General features: G+C 47.6%; 2 protein-coding genes across 4 annotated transcripts in view; one reads left to right on the forward strand and one right to left on the reverse strand.

Annotated features, from left to right (window-relative positions):
* Nucleotides 1-15,085, forward strand: part of senp5 (SUMO specific peptidase 5) — a 15,535-nt gene extending 450 nt beyond the window's left edge. The window contains exons 2-10 of the mRNA XM_063200758.1: nt 21-2,547; nt 2,957-3,062; nt 8,505-8,646; nt 10,092-10,139; nt 10,570-10,647; nt 11,641-11,778; nt 12,059-12,142; nt 12,255-12,305; nt 12,503-15,085. Coding sequence (XP_063056828.1) covers nt 903-2,547; nt 2,957-3,062; nt 8,505-8,646; nt 10,092-10,139; nt 10,570-10,647; nt 11,641-11,778; nt 12,059-12,142; nt 12,255-12,305; nt 12,503-12,673 — 2,463 coding nt within the window. The 5' untranslated portion in view covers nt 21-902 and the 3' untranslated portion in view covers nt 12,674-15,085. The remainder of the gene's footprint in view (nt 1-20; nt 2,548-2,956; nt 3,063-8,504; nt 8,647-10,091; nt 10,140-10,569; nt 10,648-11,640; nt 11,779-12,058; nt 12,143-12,254; nt 12,306-12,502) is intronic.
* A 5,689-nt stretch (nt 15,086-20,774) lies between these two features.
* On the reverse strand, nt 20,775-24,468 carry s1pr1 (sphingosine-1-phosphate receptor 1). Of its 3 annotated transcripts, none has more exons than XM_063200061.1 (2): nt 24,342-24,468; nt 20,775-23,349 (listed from the first exon to the last, which is right to left on the reverse strand). In XM_063200061.1, the coding sequence occupies exon 2, from the start codon at nt 22,951-22,953 to the stop codon at nt 21,778-21,780; it is 1,176 nt and encodes a 391-aa protein (XP_063056131.1). In that variant the 5' UTR covers nt 22,954-23,349; nt 24,342-24,468; the 3' UTR covers nt 20,775-21,777. The 3 variants fall into 3 exon arrangements, with proteins under 3 accessions (XP_063056131.1, XP_063056133.1, XP_063056132.1); XM_063200063.1 differs by lacking the exon at nt 24,342-24,468 and adding an exon at nt 23,665-24,000; XM_063200062.1 differs by lacking the exon at nt 24,342-24,468 and adding an exon at nt 23,520-24,000.
* Nucleotides 24,469-25,000: the final 532 nt, after the last annotated feature.

Consider the following 25,000-nt stretch of genomic DNA (forward strand, 5'->3'; position numbering starts at 1 on the left):
CCCACCGTCGTCTTTTCCAGACTCGTGACTTCTGCACTGTGAAGGAGATATGCGACCTTATTCTGGTATCACACGACTCAGATGAACGCTTTTGGGGGTTTCTGCGCGACCCTGGTGCTGTCCCGCCGCCCCATCACGGCCTCCTCACGCCCTCTATAGTGGTGAAGGAGGTCTGCCCTGGCTGGGTCTGTGGTGTGGTCTGCCCGGCTGGTCAGCGAGGACGGCTACTGCAGCAGGTTTGAGGAGGTTTTCCATGCTCCAGCCTTAACACAGGGAATACTGCAAGAAAGGAATCACAAACAGGACCTGAAACTACAGGCGGAACGCAGAGGCACAGACAGAACCTAGAACCAACAACAAACAGGACCTAAACCTCCAGCCGGAACCTAGATCCTCAAACAGGACCAACGGAGGTAACACAGAGGTACAGGAGCGTTGTTGAGAACGGGAGCGTTGTCGAGATCCGACCAAAGGCCTCCAGTCTAGTGTGCAATCCCCACTTACTCACCAGCTGCTAAAGGGAGCTGCTGCATAGTGTGGTGAGGTGGTGAGGTCCAGGGAGAGTTCAGCCTGACACATTAATACACAACAGTGTCCAGCCCATCATCTGTCCTGTCCAGGGTGTGTGTGTGTGTGTGTGTGTGTGTGCAGCACGTGAGCGCTTCCTGGGTGTGTGTGTGCGGTCAGGTGGTGTGTGCGCGTGCGGGCCTGTGTGAGTGGTACGTGAGTGCTATCCAGAGTGTGTGTGTGTGTGTGTGTGTGTGTGTGTGTGTGTGTGTGTGTGTGTGTGTGTGTGTGTGTGTGTGTGTGTGTGTGTGTGAAAGGAATACTTGGGCAGCCTGCTGGAGTGTCTGCGGTCAGGAGGTGGACTGGGCGCGCTCAGTAATGGCCCACCGGTCGAGATGAGGCTCCCCCATCACACCAGCGAAAGCCCAGAGCCCTCCGAGGACACGGATCACGCCCACAATGACTCAACCCACAGCGATACAGTAGACCACACCCACAAAGATGAGAACCACATAAGCCCCTCCCCCGAGAGGTCCCGGAGGAAACGGGTCCCCAAGAAATGTGACTGCTGCGGGCCCGGGGGCCATGCGGGGGGACACGACACGCCTGGAAGGGGCCACTCCGGGAGGGGGAGGGGCAGGGGCACGGGCACAGGTAGGGGCCAAGGCAGGGGACACCCTGGGAGGGGCCGGGGACATTCTGCATCTGGCAGGGGCCACAGTGTGGCGGGAAGGAGCCATTCTGGTTCCGGCAGGGGCCACAGTGTGGCGGGCAGGGGACATTCTGGTTCCGGCAGGGGCCACAGTTTATCAGACAGGGGACATTCTGCGTCTGACAGGGGCAGGGGCCACAGTGTGGCGGGCCGGGGACATTCTGGTTCCAGCCGGGGCCACAGTTTATCAGACAGGGGACATTCTGCGTCTGACAGGGGCAGGGCCAGAGGCCACTCAGGGAGGGGCAGGGGCCACAATGCGTCCATCAGGGGCCACTCTGCTCCAGGCAGGGGCCACTCTGCTCCAGGCAGGGGCCACTCTGCGACAGGCAGGGGCAGGGGGCAGCATGACGTCTCTGCTAGGGATGATGGTGTCCCCGCCAGGGGCCACAGTTTGTCCACCCGGGGCCTGCCTGTAGCTCGGCGGTCCAGGGGAAGGGGCAGCTTCGCGGCCGTCAAGGACCACATCGCCGTGACCAATCACGTCAGTCCGGGAGGAGGCACAGCCAAGCTGGCGGTGTGCGTCTCCACGGCGACCACACAGATGAAGCTTACAGAAACGCAGGAGCCTGTAGTCATGGTAACCACACAAACAGACGCACAGGCGGACTCTACCTCCCTGGAAACTACACAGACAGGTGTGCAGGAGGGGTCGGTTGCCTTGGTAACTAGTCAGGCGGATGTGCATGCACAGTCGGTACCCGTTGTGACAACATGTACAGGTGAGCAAGTGGAATCCGAATCCACAACACAAACAAAGGCGCAGACAGAGTCTATGACAACAACCCAAACACACACGGAGGCGGTAGCCGTGACAACAACACAGCCAGAGATACGGGTGTTGTCAGTATTCACGTTGACGTCTCAAATGGACATAGCGTGGCCAGAGGGTGACGGACAAGCTGAACCAGCCAATCGGGACTGTGTGCAGACGGTAACGCCGTCACATGACCAGGCCCTCAGCCAATCGCCAGCCTCTAAGCCTCCTGCGCCTGCCCCCCTGCTGAACGGCTCTGTGGGGGGGTGCAGTGACGTGGAGATGGAGGAGGATCCAACTATGAAGGGGGAGGAGTCAATATCTATGAAAGCTGATGAGTCTGTATCCATACTAACGGATGAGTCGGTATCCATAGTAACAGATGAGTCCGTATCCATAGTAATGGAGGATTCGGTTTCTATGGTAACGGAGGAGGAGTCAGCAGTGTCGGAGGAGTACTGGGGGCAGGCTCTGTGGGACCACACCTACTGCAGGAGACCTCAAACACACGCACACACACACCCGCCACACACAGACGACAACCATGAAGGACTAGTGGACCTCATTCATGGTAAGTGTGTGTGATTTATGTTTTCTGTGTGTGTCTGGAGTGGAGGAGTTCTATGAGAAGTGTGTGTGTGTGTGGAGTAGAGGAGTTCTATGAGAAGTGTGTGTGTGTGTGTGTGTCTAGACTATCTAGATAAGTTTTATCAGAAGTACTGATATTGATTCTGTGGGTGTGTTTGTGTTTGTGTGTGTGTGGAGTACCTAGAGGAGTTCTATGAGTTCTATGAGAAGTATAGTGTGTGTGTGTGTGTGTGTGTGTGTGTGTGTGTGTGTGTGTGTGTCAAGAATACGTAGAGAGGTTTTATGAGTATGGTAGTATTGATGTTCCTGTGTGTGTGTGTGTATGCGTGTGTGTGTGTGTGTGTGTGTGTGTGTGTGTGTGTATGCGTGTGTGTGTGTGTGTGTGTGTCTAGAATACCTTGAGGAGTTTTATGGGAAGTATGGCAGCTTCATTCCTCTATCTGAGGACGACATTCATGACTATCTGACAAGCAAGGCACCCGCTGACCTCAGTGACCGGTAAGTGTGTGCGTGTGCATGTGTGTGTGTGTGTGAATGTGTGCGTGTGCATGTGTGTGTCTATGTGTATGGAGTGAGTGTGAGTTGAGTTTTTGTGTGTGTATATCTGTATTGATGATTATGTCTTTGTCTGTGTGAGAGAGAGTTTGAACCCTCTACCCCGCCATTTGCCCCCTAGTAGTTTGTCCTTGTTGTTGATGTTCTCCGGTTGTACTCTATCTGTTGCCATTGCATTACACTAAAGGTACATGCACACCAGTGGCGGCTGGTAGTCTGTCAAACAGGGGAGGCTGTTCAATTACAATATGTCCAGAACACAAAAAAAAGGGGGGGGGGGCAATTTTGACACTCATCTTACATTAGTCCTGAGCCACATGTGGCCTCTTATTGAAACAAATTTGTTAGCTTAATCATTAATCATTATCCCCCTTGTTTTATTATTATTATTATTATTATTATTATTATTATTATTATTATTATTATTATTATTATCATCATTAGGCCTACCTCCGCCACATAATGATGTGATTGAGTTTGCCTTCGTTGTCTTTGTTCATTAGCCTACTGGGTGCACGGCTTAACTTACCACTAGAGGTCGCAAAATCTTTAATTATTTACCAGACATTGCCAACACAGTAGGAAACAAGGACTCGCCACTCACGGGACTTGGCAGTTAACCAGTTGGTCAGACACCACGAAAGCTCAAAAGAAACGGTTGTTCTTCCCTACCTTTTTCACCAAGTCAATATTAGGCAGTGCTCTGCTCTGCTCCTTGATATTCATTTTCTCCTCATAAGGACGACTGGAATTCGCCAGAATTTAATCCACAATGCTTGGCATTTTGCATAGCTCTCTATATAGCTTTCTTGCAAGCTAGCCCTAACGAAAAGTAGGCAACTTCAACTTTTGAATTGGGAGATTAAAAAGGATAAGGACGTGCCACTATTAAGACTTTATTCGCAACACTAGGTTTACAAGAATATGTACACTGGAGTACACCGCAATGAATAGCTTCCCCACTGGTTACCACGACGAAACTTCTCAGTCAAATTATCCGCATTTTGAAATGAAATCAACTACTGTAGCCTACTGACACGGGGTTCACCCAATCACAAGTCGGAGCTCCAGTCTCCGGTCCCTCCCCCCTCCTCTCTCTTCTCCATTCACTCCCAGTGAGGCTCAGTCTCAAAATCAAAAAAATTTCACGGCAATAGCCAATGACCGTTTAGCATTTTGCCATTGAAAAATCATACAATCCCACATGCCATTGAAGTCCATTGAGACTCGACTCGCTTGCGTTGTCATGAGCGAAAAAAAGACTCGTGCGAGCCTCGGGATCTTATAACAGATTGGTTTCAATCTCTAAGTTGAGCACATGCATTTTCTATGGATCTGGGTCTGAAATAGCAATGTTATTCAGTCGTGTAAAGCAGTGTTTCCCAACCAGGGGTACGTGTACCACTAGGGGTACGCGAGCACACTGCAGGGGGTACTTGGAAAAATCTAATTATTATAACATATGTATGGAGCAGTCACATTAGGGCAGAGAAAGCGATATATAACATGAATTAGGGGTTACTCGTGGCACAGCTAAGAGGCTTAGGGGTACAGAAAAGGTTGGGAACCACTGGTGTAAAGCATTAGTTTACATACTGTTCTCCGTGATTTTGGACAGGAGGCGGCGCCTCCCTTGTACTCAAGGAGGAATCGCCTCTGATGCACACAGGGACGGCACGTTTCCTTAACGTCTTCGTGAGCAGTGCGAGTCTGAGAGGTGCGCGGGCTGCCTTGCACACTTCATAGTCAACGTCCACGTTCTATCAGCGGGCAGCACCCATTCATTTTCAATGGAGCCCGCACATTGAATGCGGACGTCCCGCAGGAAAATAGACTCAAGTTCTGTTTTCAAGGAGCAACGCGGACATGTCCGGGCGGGACGGACATGCGCCACGCTTACACCGCGCTCCTGTGTGCAAGGCATGATTTGTTTTCATGTATTCTAACAGTTTCAGACTGATAACGGACACGTTCTGTGGATGTCCGCGCCGTTGGTGTGAATGCAGCGTTACCTGACGCTGTTATCCAAAGTAGAGCATGACACGGGAGTGGATTTTCACTCCTGTCCTGTCCCGCTCCCAGAAAAAAAATCCTGTCCTGCCCAATCCTGGTCCAGAGTAAAAAAAATAAATCCTGTCCTGTCCTGTCCTGTGTGGAACGACTCCCAATCCTGCCCGCTCCTGCTCAAAAGTACTCCCACTCCTGTCCCACTCCTGTATTTTTTTTTTTTTTTGTATTTTGTTACCTGTATGCATATTTGCCTCCTAGTAAGCAGTTGTAGCCATAATAATAGCCAATACAATACACAAGCTAATGGGGGTCTGGAGAAACCCTGGGTAGCCTAATAGAAAAAAATGTTTTTTTCCCCATTTTATTATTAGGCCCTATTATTATTATTATTATTATTATTATACTACAGGAGGGGGAGGCACCTACATCTTCATGCACTAATCAATAGCCTACAGGCCTATAGGCCTATGCCATTTCTCTGTGCAACAAAAAAAACGGGGAGGAAATCAGATGCTACAATTAATAGTAGGCTATTGTAATGAAACCAGTTGGATTAGTTAAGACTATCATGCTACTAGTTCAGTAAGCATGAGTTTACCTAGGTCAACTTCATGATGCTGGTTACTGGTTAGGCTACTGAACTAGTAGCCTGACTAAATCTAAACATACTATAAGCTAATCCAACGGTTTCATGACAGCGTTTGACTTAAAACACATCAGGTGAAACGGCGTGCAGTTCTAATACAGCAGGGAGGCGGAGCAGAGAACTTCCCTTGTTGGCTGCGCTTTTTGTCCCGTCAAACTAGTGGGTCCCCTTTTTGACACTCACAGCAGACGCGCACTGAACACTAGGCCTACTTCTGAATCCTCCTCATACTAGAACTAGGCTACATCTTGACTACTTTGATTACGATTGCATTCTGTGCTAAATTAGCCTCAGTTAAATGTCCTGTTATTGCGGAGTTGATTGGGAAATGCCATAACGGCAACGTCTTACGAGCCTGCAAACCTAGTTCTACAGGTGGCTATTTCACTATCTGATTCAAGAGGTTTCATGTCAACAATGCCTGCCTTATTTGAACGTTTTAACCAGGCGTCCTTTTTGAAAAGCTGTAGAAGTTTTAGCACAGCACACAAAAATCAACTCCGACCAAGAAGGATGAGATTAAATCAATCGTGCGCGCTTTGACTGATGCCATGCGAGTCTGTTGTTCTTTCTCTGGTCTGATTGCCACGGGGACCGAAGTTCCTCAATTATTGCCAACATGGAATTCAACATTCAAATAACATTGAGGACCGTTTTTATAGCGCATTCCCATTGACGCATTTTGGCATTGTCGCACAGGCAGTGTAGGCTATGCGAGGACCTCCCGCAGGAGTCAGGAAAAATGCGCAGCTCTCGCTATCATGCACTCAAGGAGCGAAAATGCGAATGAAAGGTTTGAAATAGCCGACATTCAGAACAATAATGATCCTAGGCCTATTTAACCCTTCCCGCTCCTGCCCACTCCCGTGGAATATTATTCCTGTCCTGTCCCAATCACGAGATGGATAAATGTTTGACTCCTGTTTCACGTGTATCCCGCAGGAATCACGTGTCCCACGGGAATTCCCGAAAAATGTCATCCTCTAATCCAAAGCGACTTAGTTATTATTTTGTGTACAGGCTATTGGTTACAGTCCCTGGAGCAGTATGGGGTTAGGTGTCTTGCTCAAGTCATGTAGTGAGACGGGGAGTAGAAGGGTGGGATTCGAACCTGTAACCCTCTGATCCATGTGTCCTAGACAGACCCACGGCTGTTGATCTTTTCATGCATTAGGTGCATTCGATTTTGTGCATCGTCTGAATGCACAGGCAGACAGCAATGCATTCTGGATGAAAATGTTGCACGATGGTTATAAATCTTTATCCGACTTACCAAATTTCAGTTATGTTGTGACGACGACGTGACATGTCACATGATCTCAAACTATCACGGGTTCAATGCGACTGTAGAAGGACCTTGCATCTCCTGCTGCAGTTGCTTACCGTCATTGATTCTCGTTGCATGGGTCTGCATGCCACCTCTGAGGTCACGCATCCTTGAACTGGTTGGTCAAAAGTTCACTGTCGTCGGTTTAGAGGCATTGTCCCATGCCCCTAAACAAGTTTGCACTGTGCCCCAGTTCAACTCCTACTCCCCACCTGTCCCCCCACACCTGAAATGTGTTGTGCTTTGTAGATCAAACTGGTGCGATCTCATCGTCTTGTGCAAATTTATGGTCCACTTTTAAAAGTGCTTCGTTCAATACCACCCACGTTGTGATGGCAGGTTCTCGCTGATGTACTTTGCAATATCGATCGACATATGTTGGGCCCAAAAGGACTGGACTAAGCCTGGGCATTAAGAAAGAATTGGGCTACAAGATACATTGCTTAAAACCTTCATTGCAATTTCACCTTAAAGAAATGGCTGATTTCAAATGAATGAATGGCTGCCCTATCCTACTGACATGTCTAGTTCACATGGTTATTTAAAGATCCAGAGAACAACCCAATCTGTTTGTATAGTTTATGTATTATTATTGTGCTTTGTATGCTTTTTATTTCGCTATTTGCTATTTGTTGTGGGTTTTGATAAATATGTGCAAAAAAAAAATCTTTCGGTGCCCTACTGTGCCCCTGTATAGTGTTAGGTCAGCTGACGCCCCCGTTTTCTACGACATTATGATTTTCCACTGTCTATAAGATAGATCCAGGGCTTGACACTGGCACCTGCCAATCGGCCAAATGCTGGTAAAACTTGTCTGTGGCTAGTAATACTCTCAGTGTCACTAGCCAATTTGGCTGGCAGCTTATTCCTTGGTATGACATACGAATCATAGTATAGACTATATTCTGTTGTTTGCCCCGTGCGTATAAATTGTTTGTAACTCAGTTTCTATTTGCTTGATTGTTTGTAACTCAGTTTCTATTTGATTGATATACTTTCATGTAGAAAGCTATACACTCTTCTTGTTTTAGCACCTCATCTTCTGAGGTTAGACGTACACCATCATGATAAAGAAAAAACCCCAAATTACCCAATATAAAATCTGTGGCTAGTGGAATACCTGAATGGCTAGTGGCTTGGGAAAATCACTAGCCACATTGGCCGGTGAGTGAAAAGGTTAATGTCAAGCCCTGGATAGATCAACAGCCAAGCGATCTAAATTGAGGACCAGTCTCTATGAAAAATAACAAAAAAACAACAGTAGCATCGGCCCCTGGTGACTGTCAGCCCACCGGGGAAATGCCCTGTATGTCAGATGACCAGTCCAGCCCTGGTTGGGCCCGAACGGACCTATTGGTTGACCTTGAGTCCCGGGTGCTAACCTTGACCTGATCCCTTGCAGGAAGTTGGTGAAGAGTGAGGTGGCGAAGTATAAGGCTGGATTGGCCACACCCACCCAACACTTCTGCGTCAGCCACAACAAACACACACTCACACTTGAGGACCTCTCAACGCTGGACGACCACAGCTGGGTCAACGACCAGGTCAGATCACACACACACACACACACACACACACACACACACACACACACACACACACACACACACACACACACACACACACACACACTCCTTTACACTAACACACTCACAAACATACACTTGTACGCATACACACTCATTAGAGTACCTATCTACACTGGACATCCACAAGTGAGTCAACGAGCACACACACACACACACACACACACACACACACACACACACACAAAAACACCCTTAAAGCGATGGTTCGGAGTAGAATCACCCTAATGCCATTTGAACCGTGACACCCATCCACCTTTACACCCAAAGTGTTTTCTGCCGCAGGCTTACATCAACAGAGTTGCCGTGTTATTCGATGTTTATTCCGGATAGCTTGACTCAAGCGCATATGGATCCTGGGCACCGTCTCCAAACTTTCCCCACAAAAATAACATGTCATGACACCAAACTTCTACAGTATAACAAATGTGGTTTGTACTCACAAAAAGATGAATTTGATACTTTGTACATAGTCCAGGAGTTTATTAGTAACAACACACGAGACGATTAGCTTTTCTGCTGCTAAACATCCGTCGACGTCACTTCCTCCAGCTGGGACTGTCCACTTATTGTAAGGTTTGTGTTTTAGTCCACAGCCAGGATATATGCACGAGTGTGGCATCGTCTTCTATTTATTAAACGTGGTAAAATTTAAATCCGAAGTGGTTAATTTCTAGTTGTAGCGCAAGCTGTCTTTTTGAGTTTTCCGCCTTCCGGACTCACGTGTATTTGTTTCCATCAACAAAGTCCCAGCTGGAGGAAGTGACGTTGACGAATGTTTAGCAGCAGAAAAGCTAATCGTCTCGTGTGTTGTTACTAATAAACTCCTGGACTATGTACAAAGTTTCAAATTCATCTTTTTGTGAGTACAAACCACATTTGTTATACTGTAGAAGTTTGGTGTCATGACATGTTATTTTTGTGGGGAAAGTTTGGAGACGGTGCCCAGTATCCATATGCGCTTTAGTCAAGCTATCCGGAATAAACATCGAATAACACGGCAACTCTGTTGATGTAAGCCTGCGGCAGAAAACACTTCGGGTGTAAAGGTGGATGGGTGTCACAGTTCAAATGGCATTAGGGTGATTCTACTCCGAACCATCGCTTTAAGAATCTCACTGGGTCACAACCCTCAACTAGGTCACACTCCCTGACACACACACATACACACACTCTCTCTCTCTCTGTCTCTGTCATAAACATATTTCCAAATCTCCTTCCCACACACACACACACACACACACACAGACACACACACACACACACACGCACACATCGCCTCTTCCGTTTTCTTTTAATGTTTTGCTCCAATTCTACCACTGTTGAATTCCAACTTGTTGTGTGTGTGTGTGTGTGTGTGTGTGTGTGTGTGTGTGTGTGTGTGTGTGTGTTTGTGTGTGTAGGTCATCAACATGTACGGTGAGCTGATTATGGAGGCGGCCAATCACAAGGTGAGTTTCAACAAGCTGTGTGTGTGTGTGAAAGAGCGAGAGAGAGAGCGAGAGAGAGAGAGCGAGAGAGAGAGAGAGAGAGAGAGAACGTGTGGACATGGGCAAGAAAGAGCAGCGTGTGTTGAAGTGTATGTGTGTGTGCGTGTGTTGAAGTGTATGTGTGTGTGTGCGTGTGTGGGCAAGACTGAGAGTGTTGGTATTGTATTTCCACAGAGAGTGTGTGGGAGTATGTGTATATTTGAGTCTGTGTGGGTATGTGTGGAAAAAGTGGGTTGTCCCTTTGTTTTAGAATTTTTGAAATAGTTCTCCGGGATGGTTTCAGGTCAACGTGGTGTGTGTGTGTGTGTGTGTGTGTGTGTGTGTGTGTGTGTGTGTGTGTGTGTGTGTGTGTGTGTGTGTGTGTGTGTGTGTGTGTGTGTGTGTTTTGCAGGTTCATTTCTTCAACAGCTTCTTCTACAGGCAGCTGGTGGCTAAAGGCTACGAGGGCGTCAAGCGCTGGACCAAGAAGGTACACAGGCATGCGCGCACACACACACACACACACACACACACACACACACACACACACACACACACACACACACACACACAGGCAACTCCTCTCTTGTTCCCTCATCCTCCTCTCTCTCTTCGTCCCTCCCTCTTGTGTCAAACTCTGCACCAAATGGGTACATAGGGACACACACATACACACAAACGTATACATATACACACGGATAACTCTCATCTACCCTCATACTCCTCTCTCCTCCCTGTTCTCTTCATCTCTCTTCTCTCTTTGCTCTCCTCCTCTTACTGTGCATGTGCAACAGATGTTTCTCCATGAATGTTCTGTATTCGCTCTGGACGTGACATTGAAATGTTCTGATTTAGCTAATCACATTGTAAACGGCCCTGGCTTCTCAGCCTGGGACATTCGAAGATCAGAACATTCCATTTGGCTTTTGCAGAACTGTTTCCAATTTCATAATATTAACTTAGACTTTTAATAGCTGACTTTGAATCGCTGAAATGCGCTCTTGTTGTCCAAGTCACTTTGCTACCGGTGCATTCGCTTTGGTTTGCAGACACTCCATAGAGAAATAATTATCAGTACTACCGTCACTCCAGTGGCTTTTGGTGTACGCGCACAGCTCCAAATATATCCCCTCCTCTGCCTTTCTCACATGGATCCCTTCTCCACCTTTACCTCTCTTGTCATTTCTCTCAACAGTTTCTGAGGGCTGATCACTACTGACCATAACACATCTCTCTATGTCTCTCTCTCTCTCTCTCTCTCTCTCTCTCTCTCTCTCTCTCTCTCTCTCTCTCTCTCTCATATATATATCTTTCTCTCTCTCTTTTCTATAAGCGTGTCTTCCTAATTCTGCTGGTCTCTGCTGTCAATAACTCACCATTCTTCTTCTGTCCTCCTATACCCGCCTTCTCTCTCTCTCTCTCTCTCTCTCTCTCTCTCTCTCTCTCTCTCTCTCTCTCTCTCTCTCTCCCCCTCCTCCTCCAGGTGGATCTCTTCTCTAAGAGTCTCCTCCTCATTCCTCTGCATCTGGAGGTCCACTGGTCTCTGCTGTCTGTGGACGTGGCCAGCAAGAGCATCCACTTCTACGACTCACAGGGTATCATGTTCAAATACGCTGTGGACGTGAGTACACACACACACACACACACACACACACACACACACACACACACACACACACACCATCATGTTCAAATACGCTGTGGACGTGAGTATACACACACACAATCACACACACGCATACAGACGCACGAACACACTCACAGGGCATCATGTTCAAATATGCTTTGAATGTGAGTACACACACACACCGAGCATTGTGTTCAAGTGCCTAGATATGAGTTTCTCACCCACACAGATGGTTTGCGGTTTACTGATAGTGTGTTTGCATGTGTGTGTGTAGAACATCTTGAAGTACCTTCTGGCTGAAGCCAAAGAGAAGAAGCAGCTCAACTTCCAGAAGGGCTGGAAGATGATTATCCAGAAGGTAACACACACACACACCACTCTCTCTCTCTCTCTCACACACACATTGTTTTAGCCAAATTAATGCACCAAACAGGCCATTAATGTTTGTGTGTGTCTGTGTGTGTGCGCAGAATATTCCCCAACAGAAAAATGACAGCGACTGTGGCGTCTTTGTATTGGAGGTGAGACGATTGTATTTTTTTTCCAGGGCTAAGCAGTGATTTGTATAGTTATAGTATAATTATTACCTTGGTTTTGGAGAAATGCATCAGTTAAATATCATTATCGTTAATCTCTCATTCTCCCTCTTTCTCCCCCCCTTTCTTCATCTCCCCTTCTCTCCGCCCTCTCTGCCCACCCCTTCTCTCCCTCTCCGCAGTACTGCAAGTGTCTGGCTCAGAAGCGTGACCTGCTCTTCTCGCAGGACGATATGCCGCGTGTCCGCAAGCGGATCTACCAGGAGCTGTGCGAGGGAAAGCTCAGAGACGCTCCCTCTCCCTCGTTAGCCGACTGTGTCTCGTTAATGGACACGGACTCGTTAAAGGACTGATCCTCGTCAGAACACAGAACCCCTTTGGCGGGATGACGTCCGTCATGCGACTGACCCTCTTACTGAAACTGACCCTCGTTCTTCTCACCAGGCCACCAGACTAACCGTTGCTAGGAGATGGATCTTCGTTAAGTGACTCGTTCCTCGTTAAAGGTCCCGTCTTGTCTTCGTTAGTAAATTGTTGACGGATTGTGGATCTCCTGCCTCCTCCTGCTCCAAGGTTATGGTCTCGGGTTCGATTGGTCATCACTGACACAGTTTCGTAATTACGGTTCAGTCGTGCGATGGTCGTCATGGCTTGGGTGTGAGTGTAAGACTGCTGGTGTTACCGTCACAATTGTGATGGATTTTATGGACTGACCTCTATCACTCCTCATATGAAGACTGCTCATCAGCAGTGAAGCTGGTTAACCGTGCAAACAAACCAAAAGCAACTAGAGCGACAACAGCGATGGAAGTAATTGACTTTGAATGGAGGAGCTGGCGACTGAAGAGACAAACGCAATTTGGGCGACAAGAGGCGATTTGACCGAAATATTATGGTTATGGCAAATATTATGGTAATGAGCTATGATGCGGTTCGGCAACAGCTGCCACAGCCAACTGGAGTGTCAGAGTGCTTGCATACTGCTTTTATCGGTCATACTCTGTCGCTTTTATCGCTCGTGTCGCTCTTGCTATGAAAACAGTCTGGCGACTCTTTGTAGCTTTTGTTGCTTTTGGTGTGTTTGAACGGTAATCTCGTTAAGACTGAGCAATGGCTGCCTTTTTCGACTGTGTATGAAAGTTCTTCCTCTCCTTCTCTGACTCTTCCCTTCATCTGTTCCATCTCTCCACCTCTCTGCCACTTCTTCCTCTCTGCCTGTGCTATTAGCTTTTTTCATTAGCGCCTGGCTGGTGCTCATTCTTCGGTTTTCTTCACACTTCCTTTGTTACGCATCAAGCTAATCTCTTACACGATAACTAGCTACTAGATAACAAGCTAATCTTCATGAGCATGTTATTTCCCCCTGCTAATTGTCATGAACTATACATTTAAATTAAAGTTCATATTTCAAGTTTCATGTACTGCTTATCTAAGTATGCTAATGTTCATGATGAACAACAAGTTTGAGCTTATAATGCTCAGGCCCCTTCCATCATAAGCTCCTCCCTCCTAATATGGCCGTTAACACCCCATGCTTCCTTGTTACTATGGTTACATGTTTTAAATGGACATGCCATAGATGTAGAACATTAGACTAGAGGTGACCCCGCCCCCTTTATCACAGCAATCCTGGCAGCCATTATTTGTAGGTAGACCTGAGCAATGTTTTGAAGTGCTGTCGCAAATTGCCTTGTAACCTCTAGTCTAATGTTCTATTTCTATGGGACATGCCTTCTGTTTTCTGTTGACTTCCTGTTCGGTTGTTGCTTTTGGTTACGCGTTTCCAGCGGACACACTTCCTGTTTCTCTGTTGCTATGGTTACACAGCTGAAACGGACACACCCCCTGTTCTCTTCCCCCTATCCTGTTGGATGGTTGGTTGACATGGTGACTGACTGTGAGGGCTGTTTATTTTGAATGTACCGTCACTGGAGTGCTTTTATATATGCCAGAGCTCTGGAGAGCAGAACTGACTCTAGAACTGTCTGGAACTTTTCTCTGGAGAGCGGAACTCTATAGAACTCTCTGGAACACAGAGGCCTGAGGAGCTGAGTGGAGCGACGGATATGACTGATTTGAGCTGCTGGAGAGGTGACCAGTAAGCGGTGAGCGATGGCTAGCCCTAGCTAGCTATGGCTAGCCGTTAGCCATTAGCTGCTAGCTGCTATCGGTCGTGTTTCCGTCTGACTGTTTGACCCTCAGCAATGACCACTGGCCTAACCACAGATGTTTTTATCACTGCTTGAGTTACCCTTTAGAGAGAGAGTGAGAGAGAGAGTGTGTGTGCGCGTGTGCACGTTTGCGTGCAAGTTTTACTGTCCTGTGTCCTTTTGCAAGTGTGTGTGTTGTGTTTTTTTTCTCTGCCCAGTTCCTGATGAAACTCCCTATTTGGTCCAGTGGAGCTCTGCTTCGGAGTCACTTGAAGTCACACTCACACACACACACACACACACACACACACACACACACACACACACACACACACACACACACACACAGATACCCCTATACAGTAAGCCCATACATTTACACGCATACAGTTGCGGGAACCTGACAACCCAGCTGTACAGAGTTGACTTTAAAAAAAGATAAAAGTGTGTGTGGGTCCTGCCAGACTGATGATTAGAACGGGCATGAGAGAGGAACAGTGTGTGCGTGTTTGTGTGTGTCCGTGTGTCCGTCTCCTTTCAGACTCTGAAGTGTAGACTGTGTGTGTGAGAGTATGTGTGTACTTTTACATGTGACATTAAAGTTCTAAAGGTCTTTAACAACTCTGCGTCACAGTTTCTTCAGCTGGTGTGTGTGTGTGTGTGTGTGTGTGTACCTTTAGTGGGATTAAATGCCAATTTGTATCAACAGTGTGTGTGTGTGTGGGAAGGTAGTGCGTACTCTAGCATAAAGTGTACGCTCTGCCAAAATGTATTGGGGGAGAGTCCCAGAAAGAGTTCATGGGTACTCGGTCGTAGGCCTATAGATACAGGTCCTACATGTAGATCAGCAGTGCTCGATCAGCTGTATGACGCCATGTTTACAGACGCAATTAAAGGCGCCAACTTCAGCTCAACATTGGGTGTCAAAATAGTGGAATATTGTAAAGACTGAAGTTTGTGTAAAGGCAGATTGACACAACACTTTCATCATTATTTGTTTTTTTGCCACTCCGTCTGGGGCTTCAATTCATGAAGTATGCCAACGTCATCCCATTGGAAATCGGGACGTCAACACAACAATGGCAGCACAAATTTAGAAGAAATATTTATTCTGTGCACAAATTGTGTTGAACTGAATAGGTTAATGGTGGTCAAAACAAATAGCTCATGAACTTTGCCATCATAACATTGTGTTTATTTTGCTTCTTTCAATGGTCTATGTCAGTGTTTCCCAATCAGGGGTACGTGCACCTGTAGAGGTATGCGAGCACACTGCAGGGGGTACGTGGAAAAATGAAAAAATGTATGGAGCATAGTCACATTGGGAAATAGAGCATGAGTGAGGGGGGACTCATGGGATGAAAAACGGCTTAGGGGGTACGGAAGACAAAAAGGTTGGGAAACACTGGTCTATGTTGGGAAATGAAAAGCACCTGGGCATTCCAAGAACATGGTTAAGTGGGTCTTTCTCAAAACCTAGGCCAGTGTCCTTCCAAGTGTATCAGCCTAATTAGTCACGCCCAGTGATTGGATACCCTTTATTAGTCACACCCAGTGATTGGATATTCTGTAGAGTTCACCAAAAAGTATCCAATCACTGGGCGTGACTAATTAGGCTGTTCATCCTCTGTACTGTGTACCTTGTTTGAGTGCAGTGAAGTACCCTTTCCACCCTCCGCAATTCACGAGGCGAGTACATTCCGATTCCCGTTCTGTCTGATACACTTAACGGAAATGACGGTTGGTCGCGTGACATCCGAATTTACCAACCGCCAATATGCAATTCAACACGGAAGGCACTGTTCCTTATGCTAACACTTTTTAAAGTTACCCCTGCCTCTAATACACATGGCGATTGTCTTTGGAATCAAAACCGTGTTGTTATCACGGAGATTCAACCGTTTGACAGATCTGACACTCAACTACGTCACAAACATGGCGGCCGTTGAGTGCGAAAAGTGTACAGTAACACCACACTTCGAAAAATGGCCGTTTTGGGGGCGTTATCCGGGTAATTTACAGTACACTTTACCGTCGCGATTAGAAATGGAACACCCTGCGTACCCAAACACAGTGCGGAAAGGGCGGACAGTACGAGTATTGGAACACAGCAACTGTCCTTGGTTTTGAGAAAGACCCAGAGATAAACATGTCTACAGGAAGTGGTAAACCTGCTGATAGATAGCCCAAATGTGTCACTCAGTTCAGAAAATGAGGACCTCAGGCTCTTCTACTAGATGATTTACCACTGCCTCAAACTTATCTTAGCCTGGTTTACTACTGAGCCCGGTTCTTGGAATACTCCCCTGGTGAAGTTTACATCTCTTTGTTTACATAGCTCCCATCTTTGACAGGTGGGCAGATGTTTTTGACCCTCCATGTTTGTAATTTGTTCAACCTGCTGGCTGGAACATTTTGAGGTTGGAAGTAGCCAACTCCCGGTGGGATATTGGGAAGTTTCTACCAGTAGGGAACACACGTTAAGCTGGCTGCATGTCTATGGCCTACCATGCCCCTTTTGGAGGTTCAGACTGGAAGGGGAACATTTAAAAAGTTGCGTCCATTCAGGTCGGAGACCGAAATTAATCCCATTTTTGTTGCACTTTATTGTCACCATATATTGAAAGTCTTTGGTTGCCGTTTTCCGCACTTGTCTTCTGTTTACAAACGCTGCCCACCAGAGGGCGATCCTCTTCCATGTTCTGGCAGTTGCATGCTGACCCATATGAGAGTAGAGGCAGAGTATAAAATGGGCAGATTACCGCACAGGCCTACCAGGCCCAGGCATGAAGGCCAAGTCTCTAAATGTCCTTTTTCATATTGTGTTAAAATCACTTTTACAAATTGCATTCATTTTTTATTTTATCGGGGACAAACCCCCAAACCCCCAACAACAGGGTCTCTTAACATCTGGCCTGAACCCATGGAACTGTCTCTATACTAGCAACACCCATGGAGGGGGGCCTCTCTTGTTGTCTGGCCCAGGGGCCCATGGAGGGGGGCCTCTCTTGTTGTCTGGCTCAGGGGTCCATGGTAGGGCTGGGCAAAATGACGATATATATCGTTATTGTGATATAAACGTGTATATCGTGACCTATCGTGTATATCGTGACCTTTCTCCTATATCGTTTATATCGTGGTCATTTTATCAATTTTACACAATTGAATATCATTTAATTACATTTCATGTTGTCACAATACACATGATAAGTTAATGTAGTAACTGTAAAAATAAGAATAACAAAAGATCCATTTTAAAGAAAGGTTGTTTTGCGACATGAAAAAAAATAAAGAGCAAATAAAGAGAATAACTGATTGTGCTATATCGTGATATATATATCGTTATCGTGATATAAAGTAATCCATATCGTGATAATGTTTTTTTTTTCCCATATCGCCCAGCCCTAGTCCATGGAGTCCTAATCCGGCCCTGGAGATGGACCAGGAGGAGAATGCCACTTTGCCTGCCGTTCAGTTTGTCCCCTATGGTGGCTTTCTCTTAGCCTGGTCCTGACCATCCCATAATACTACCATTTCATTTCGTATTTATGGTCTGGCATTTGTTTGCTCTGAAGCGATTGTAGGAAGCAGGAAGTTTGCACTCAGTTATGGTTTGAAATTATTGGACCCAATCACTGACAGTTACTCAACAACAACATAGCGCAGACCAATGGCTCTGGCGCAGATGTGTACGTCATTGTCACGAGCGTCCTCCCTCTTTCGCCCCCACGTGGGGGGCGTATTCGCTTATTTGCTGTTTTCTGGGGGGGCGTTGCAATCAAAATTCTACTGCTCCAGGCACTCCACAGAGAAGCACGGCCAGACTACAGTAGTGGAGCCAATCCTTTGGCGGAAGTACGTAGGATGGCTCGCGAGGCTAGCTTTCTCTGGCCTCACGTCTCAGTGTCGCCCCTCCTCCTCTGGAGGATACAATAAGGTGAGATGAGGGAGGCAAGATGCTGTGGAAGCAGGCCTGCAGATTATGGAGCTATACGCAGGGTGCCATTTGTGGAGAGACCGGAAGGGGGGATACATTTAAGATTTTAAGTACTATATCAGTGCAGTTATACAGTATTGTACCGAGAATAAAACCATGTAGAAGTGGTGATGATGTCAAAACCAGAAGCAGGGACAATCCCTACCATCCCCTTACACATTGCATCCTAGTAGCTGCAGTAGCTTCCTCCATCTTCCCTCACTTCCTCCTCCGTGGAATCACAGAGACACAAGGATGGAGGAAACAGCTGGAGGATAGATAATGATATCGATATGCTCTTTTACAAGGGAAAATGTGGCCTAATGTGGTTAGAGAGTTGGAGAGGATAGATAATGATATGCACTTTTACAAGAGCAGCTGTGCCCTAATGTGGTTATAGTGTTGGAGAGGATAGATATTTATACGCATCTTCACAAGGGCAGCTGTGGCCTAATGGTTAGAGAGTTGGGGAGTGCACATAATGACATGCACTATTCCAGGAAGAATGTGGGTGCTCTCCCAGAGGTAGCATAAGTGAACATAGAAGTAAATGTATAGTGTAAGTACAACACAAGCAGCACATGAACAGCCGTGGCGTAGTGGTTAGAGAGTTGGCCTTTCAATCTAGGGGTTGCAGGTTCGAATCCCCCCTGACCTCTCCCTACATCTCCATCAATGGCTGAAGTGCCCTTGAGCAAGGCACCTAACCCCACATTGCTCCAGGAACTGTAACCAATACCCTGAAAAAGAATAGTTGTAAGTCGCTTTGAATAAATGAAAGCGTCAGCTAAGTGCAATGTAATGTAATGTAATGTAATGTAATAAAAACTTTACTTCAAAACCTTAAAAGAAAACACTCCAATTGGATCCAACCAGGTACATCAGGTTTAAATCAGGTACGTCGCTCTATAGTAACTGTAGTAGACAGCTACTCAGTGAGGTTACTTGTGTTGGAAGGAAACTATGGCAGGTTGTACTTTTACTTTGGCCACCTCCACAATTCTCTCCACAGTGCTCTCCACAGCGTGCCCTTAAGCAAGGCACCACATTCACTTAAGTGTGAGTATGTGCTGAACAAAAAGGTACTGGTGGGGTGGCGTCAAACTGGGAACACTGATGATGGGCGAAACGTTTGTCCCCTGTCTGTCGGTTTTATTTGCTTTTTTCGGCTTTGTTTAATACAGTTTTTGATTATGCATTCAGCTCCAGTGTGCAACTCCTTTCTTCCTTTTCAATATACTGAACAAAAAGGTGAAAGTTTGGTGAAAAAAAAAGTTTGACTCATTAAAGGTACAGTGTGATGAGTTTTAAATAGGCCAATGAAAAGGCTCTGGGTTCAGTTCTAGTGCAAGGCGACACACCAGCCACACACACACACACACACACACACACACACACACACACACACACACACACACTAGAAGTTGAAACATCAAGTTTACCTTCTTTCCTACAAGCTATGGCTGTGCTCTGTTGTGTGTCATGGTGTGTAGTCTACTGCTGCGAATGATCAGTTTGTCATTACTGTGTGTTGTTGTGGTGTAGAGCATAGAGGAGGAGAGTTACGCAAATGGAGGACCAGGAATAAATTGCAGCGCCACCTTTCAACGAGATCGAGGTCGTGCCTAAAGCGGCTGCCTCTCCATAGACTATGAACCACCACATAAAAGCCAAAAATATAGGACTAACGAACTATACTGCGGGGCAACTTTGTTGGGTGTAGTGTGCACTTCTTTGCTGTGGAGTGCTGTGGAGTGCTGTGTCACAAAGACAGGTGGCCAGGTGGCCGTTTGCTTTCAATTATATCTAACTTGGTTGAATTCAGTTATTACTGGTAAATATGTACATTATAATAGATGTGTGTGTGTGTACATGCACACATATCCATAACAAATGTTTTAACGATGTCCATATTATTTTATTAAAGGGATAGATCACATTCATCAAGAACAGTTTATTCTGCCAAATTTTATTGCAAAGAGTTCATTAAGAGCTACCACGAGACTCAACACAAATGTTACAATGTGCAAAAATAAACGGGAAACGGGAACACTGGCAAACATGGGGGTGGGAGTTACTAGAGAGGCTTGTCTGTTATTTGAGGTTCCCACAGTAGTGTACCCCCAGAGTGACACTATCCGGGTCAACACATGCACACACACACACACACACACACACACACACACACACACACACACACACACATAAGTGCTACCTATACGCCTACGCACACTAAGGTCATCTTCTAGTTAACTGCCAGTGGAACACTCTAGTGTAGTGCTATCGGGAGGGGGGTCGATCGGGGTGGGGGTGACCTGGGGGAGTCCTGTAGTGCTATTGGGGTTGGGGGGGAGGTGCTCCTATTGATTTAGTGCTATGGGGGATAGGGAAGGGGGCGGGTACGGGTCATTACTTTGGGACGGGGGTTCCTCTTGGTTCTGGGGGTTCTAAGGGGGTCTGCTACTAGTCCTTGTGGACAAAGGAGCCCACTCATTAGTTTCCAAGTCTCTTAGTTCAGCAGCACCCTTTACCCTTCACCCCTGACCTTCACTATCCCAAGGTCGAAAGGTCCAGCTCAGGGTCAAAACATCCATCTCAAGGTCAACACATCCATCTCGTGGTCAGTCAGGAACTCTAGGTCCATACGAGTATTGTTGACAGTCCAATGGGAAATGGGAGAGAAGCAGATCCTACGTTCCAGATCCTAGATTCCACATTCCATATTCCAGATTCCATATTCCACAAGCCAGGTGTGTGTTGGGGAACTAGTCTTATGGTAAGTCCTTGGTCCTCCCGGATGTGGGGGGGGGTATCCCAGAAGGCAGTGCAGAAGGCCTCATGCCCCTCCACAGAATACCAGTGGAACTCAAACCCAAACTCAGCCGGAACGGAACCCTATGGCTGTCAGAACCCAACGGCTGCTCTATGGAATGTCTCTATCAGCTCATGGTCCTCTACGACTTTGTACACTATACAACACATTTACAGATCAACACATACATGTACATGAAACATATATACACACTGTAAGTAACAATATACAATACTGTAAGATACACACATACTCATTACGCAAATACACACACACATACCACTAATGCACACACACACATGAACATTCACTAGATGGGGACCATGCACATACACACACACACACACACACACATTGGACGGAATAGTGGTTGTATGCTGCAGTATGTGTGTCTGTATTTGAAGAGGAGGTGAATTTTGTACCCCTTGTGCTCCTCCTCCTCTGTGTGTGTGAGTGTGTGTGTGTGTGTGTGTGTGTGTGTGTGTGTGTGTGTGTGTGTGTGTGTGCGTGTGCGTGTGTTTATGACGAGGAGGTGACGATAGTGCCCCTGTACTCCCCCTCCTCCCTGTGTGTGTGTGAGTGCGTGTCTGACTTGCTCCTGCTGAGCTCGGCCCCAATGATAGCCCTGGGGCCCTTGGTGCTGCCCCCGAGTGGCCAGGGCCAGCCGGTACAGGGCCAGGGCTGCGAGCAGAGCAGCGTGCGCAGGAAGGCCCGCCGCATCTCGTTGCTGGTCAGCGTGTAGATCAGCGGGTTCATGGCCGAGTTGAGCACGGCGAGCGCCAGGAACCACTCGGCCTTGTAGAGGATGGGGCACGCCCCCACGCCCGTCTCGCACGCCACGTCCAGCAGCAGCAGGACGAAGAGCGGCGCCCAGCAGGCGATGAAGCAGCTGAGCACGATGATGACAGTCTTCAGCAGCGCCAGCGACTTCTCCGAGCTCTTTCCGCCGCCGGACGAGGAGCCGCCGCCGCCGCCGCCGCCGCCACCCGCCCCGCCGCGCCCGTTAGACACCTTCCGGAAGACGAGCTGCCGCGAACGGGTGCGCACCAGGGCGTATATACGGGCGTACAGCACCACGATGGCCATGAGGATGAGCGAGAAGACGGTGGTGCAGAAGAGGATGTAACTCTTGGCGTAGAGCGGCAGGACCGTGGAGCAGGATGGCATGGCGCCGATGCAGTTCCAGCCCATGACCGGCAGCCCGCCCAGCACGCCGGCCACGCACCACACGGCCGAGATGAGCAGGAAGACCCGGCCCGCCCGCCCGGGATTGGTCAGCTTCATCTGCAGCATGGTGAGGTGGCGCTCCAGCGCGATGGCCAGCAGGCTGAAGACGGAGGCCGCCAGCGCCACGAACATGGAGCCCTCGCGCAGGAACCACTGGTTCGGCGAGAGGCGGTAGGTGTTGGCGCCCGACAGCAGGATGTTGGCGGTGTACACCACCCCCGCCAGCAGGTCGGACAGCGCCAAGTTGCCGATGAAGTAGTACATGGGCTTGTGGAACTTCTTGGTCCTCCAGATGGTGAGCAGAACCAGGAGGTTCTCAAGGATGATGAGGCAGCAGATGAGGATGAAGATGACCGAGTCGGCCTTCAGACCGGACTCGGCCCCGCCCTCCGCCGTGGGTTTCCGCAGCTTGCCCGTGTAGTTGTAGTGCTGCGCGATCAGGTCCGACGACATGCCGCTGTCCGCCATGATGAAAGATCCGTCCGACAGACTGTCCGTCTGTGTTGTTAGTCTCTCTGTCTATGTGTTTAGTCTACACAGACACAGCTGGTCCGTCTCTCTCTCTCTCTTTCTCTCTCTCTCTCTTTCTCGCTCTGTGTGAAGCCCTCTCAGCTGGTCCCAGCTTGAAGAGGCTTCTAAACACTCATGAAAGACAATACATCCACCAGGCCAGGAGAAGTGATGCTCCCTGCCCCTTCTGCCTGCTTGTTATACTCCCCACTGGCCGCTGGGCGGCGCTGCTGGCTGTTAGGGCCCCCTGTGGTCGCAGCAGAGCGCACAGGCTTTTTTTTTCAGGTCAAGAAAAAATCCACTCTGTGAGGTAACGCGCTGACCGCGCTCGCTCGCGACATCATGAAGAGGAGCCTGAAAAGAAGATGAGATGTTTAGATCATGAAGCAACACAGATATACAGTTCAACTTTTACTTTGTGTTATTCACAGAGTTATTCAGTGATTTACATTCAGAAGTGTGTGCCCAGGTAAAGATGTTAGATCGATACAAGAAGCAGAGCCAGAGAATATTTTTATATTTACACTTTAACTTAACGCCACTCTGAGTAACTAACGTGTCCGGCGTCCAGTAATGGAACAGCGAAGGTTTGTGTGAGAGCGAAGGCACAGGCTGGAAAAGTTTCTGTAAAACTCGAGTTCTGAGCGGTCAAATGAGTGTCCTTCTCACGGGAGTTCGCTGGAAGTTGGCAAAATCACGGGAAAGAGGGGGACGAGACTGCCCTTCCTCAGTGCTTGATCCAGGCGATAAAAAATCCGATAATCCAGGAATGTGGTGTTACTGTGTCGACTGCAAACAGCGTGGCTGGAAAATGGTGAAATAGCCTAAATGCCCGTCCCGTTAAATAACGGACTGCCCACATCGCTCGTCATTCCTCCAGACATGTCAGGTGTAAAACGAAAACGAAAACCAACGTTTTTTTTAAAAAATCAAACACTTTAGTTAAATCATCAACAAAAATAAGTCAACATCCACAAAGGCAGAAGCGTATTAACAAGTCCACGATTGCTGCGCGTAAATGTTCCAAAAAACACAATTCACTTGTGCATGAGGTGGGAAAAGGAGCCAGGCTGTTTGGGTTTAAACAAATCCAACTTCTCAGAGCAGCGTCTCCTTTTGCTTTGCCTTGTTTTGGGTGAGACTACAGAAGTATGCAAGTGTGATTTATGAAGTGCGCGAGCCGAACATCATAACCAATACACACTAATTAGCATTCAAGAGGAGTCACGCGCACATCGGCGTTAAAACCGACATCAAGTAGGCTACACAACCGCTCAACTTCTAAACACTTTAAAACAAATAAGTCATGAGAATGCTAAAGTACGAGGAGTCTTCACTTGTCTTACCTTTTGATCTTGAGCGAATTGACGTTGTGATATTTAATAGTCCATCTTGACGTGGGGAGCATAGACGGCTTCTAGTGTGTGTGTGTGCGCGTGTGTGTGTGCGCAGTGAATGCGCCAGTTCTCCAGAGAGCAACAACAACCACACACACACACACACACACACACACACACACACACACACACACACACACACACACACACACACACACACACACACACACACACTCCCCCCCCTCTAAACAACAACAACAACAAAAAGACATCGAAGCGCCCCCCCCCCCCCTTATACACCCCTCCCCCTTGCATTCGCTTTCATCCAGTCATCAGCGCGTCAGTGCCCTCTTTCGGGTCTCTGCTTCAGAAGGATGCATGCGTGCGTGCGGGCGGGCGTGCATGCTGTTCATTTGAGCGCACTGCTGAGAGAATCTAACAATGCAGCTCCAAATCAAGCCATTCTAGAGCACAGAGGCCAGGCCTCTCTCTCTCTCTCTCTGCTCAGTTCTGTCCCCCTCTCTCTATAAGTCCCCTCTTTCTTCCCACGTCTCCCTCTTTCATTCTCTCTCTTCTCTCTTATCCTCTCTCCCTCGTTTATCCTCTTCCTCTCTCTTGCTCGGTGTCCACAACTACAGTTCTCCATAATAAATCTCCCTTTGCCGAAA

Source organism: Engraulis encrasicolus, chromosome 6 (assembly GCF_034702125.1).
Source record: "Engraulis encrasicolus isolate BLACKSEA-1 chromosome 6, IST_EnEncr_1.0, whole genome shotgun sequence".
Classification (NCBI taxonomy): Eukaryota; Metazoa; Chordata; class Actinopteri; order Clupeiformes; family Engraulidae; genus Engraulis; species Engraulis encrasicolus.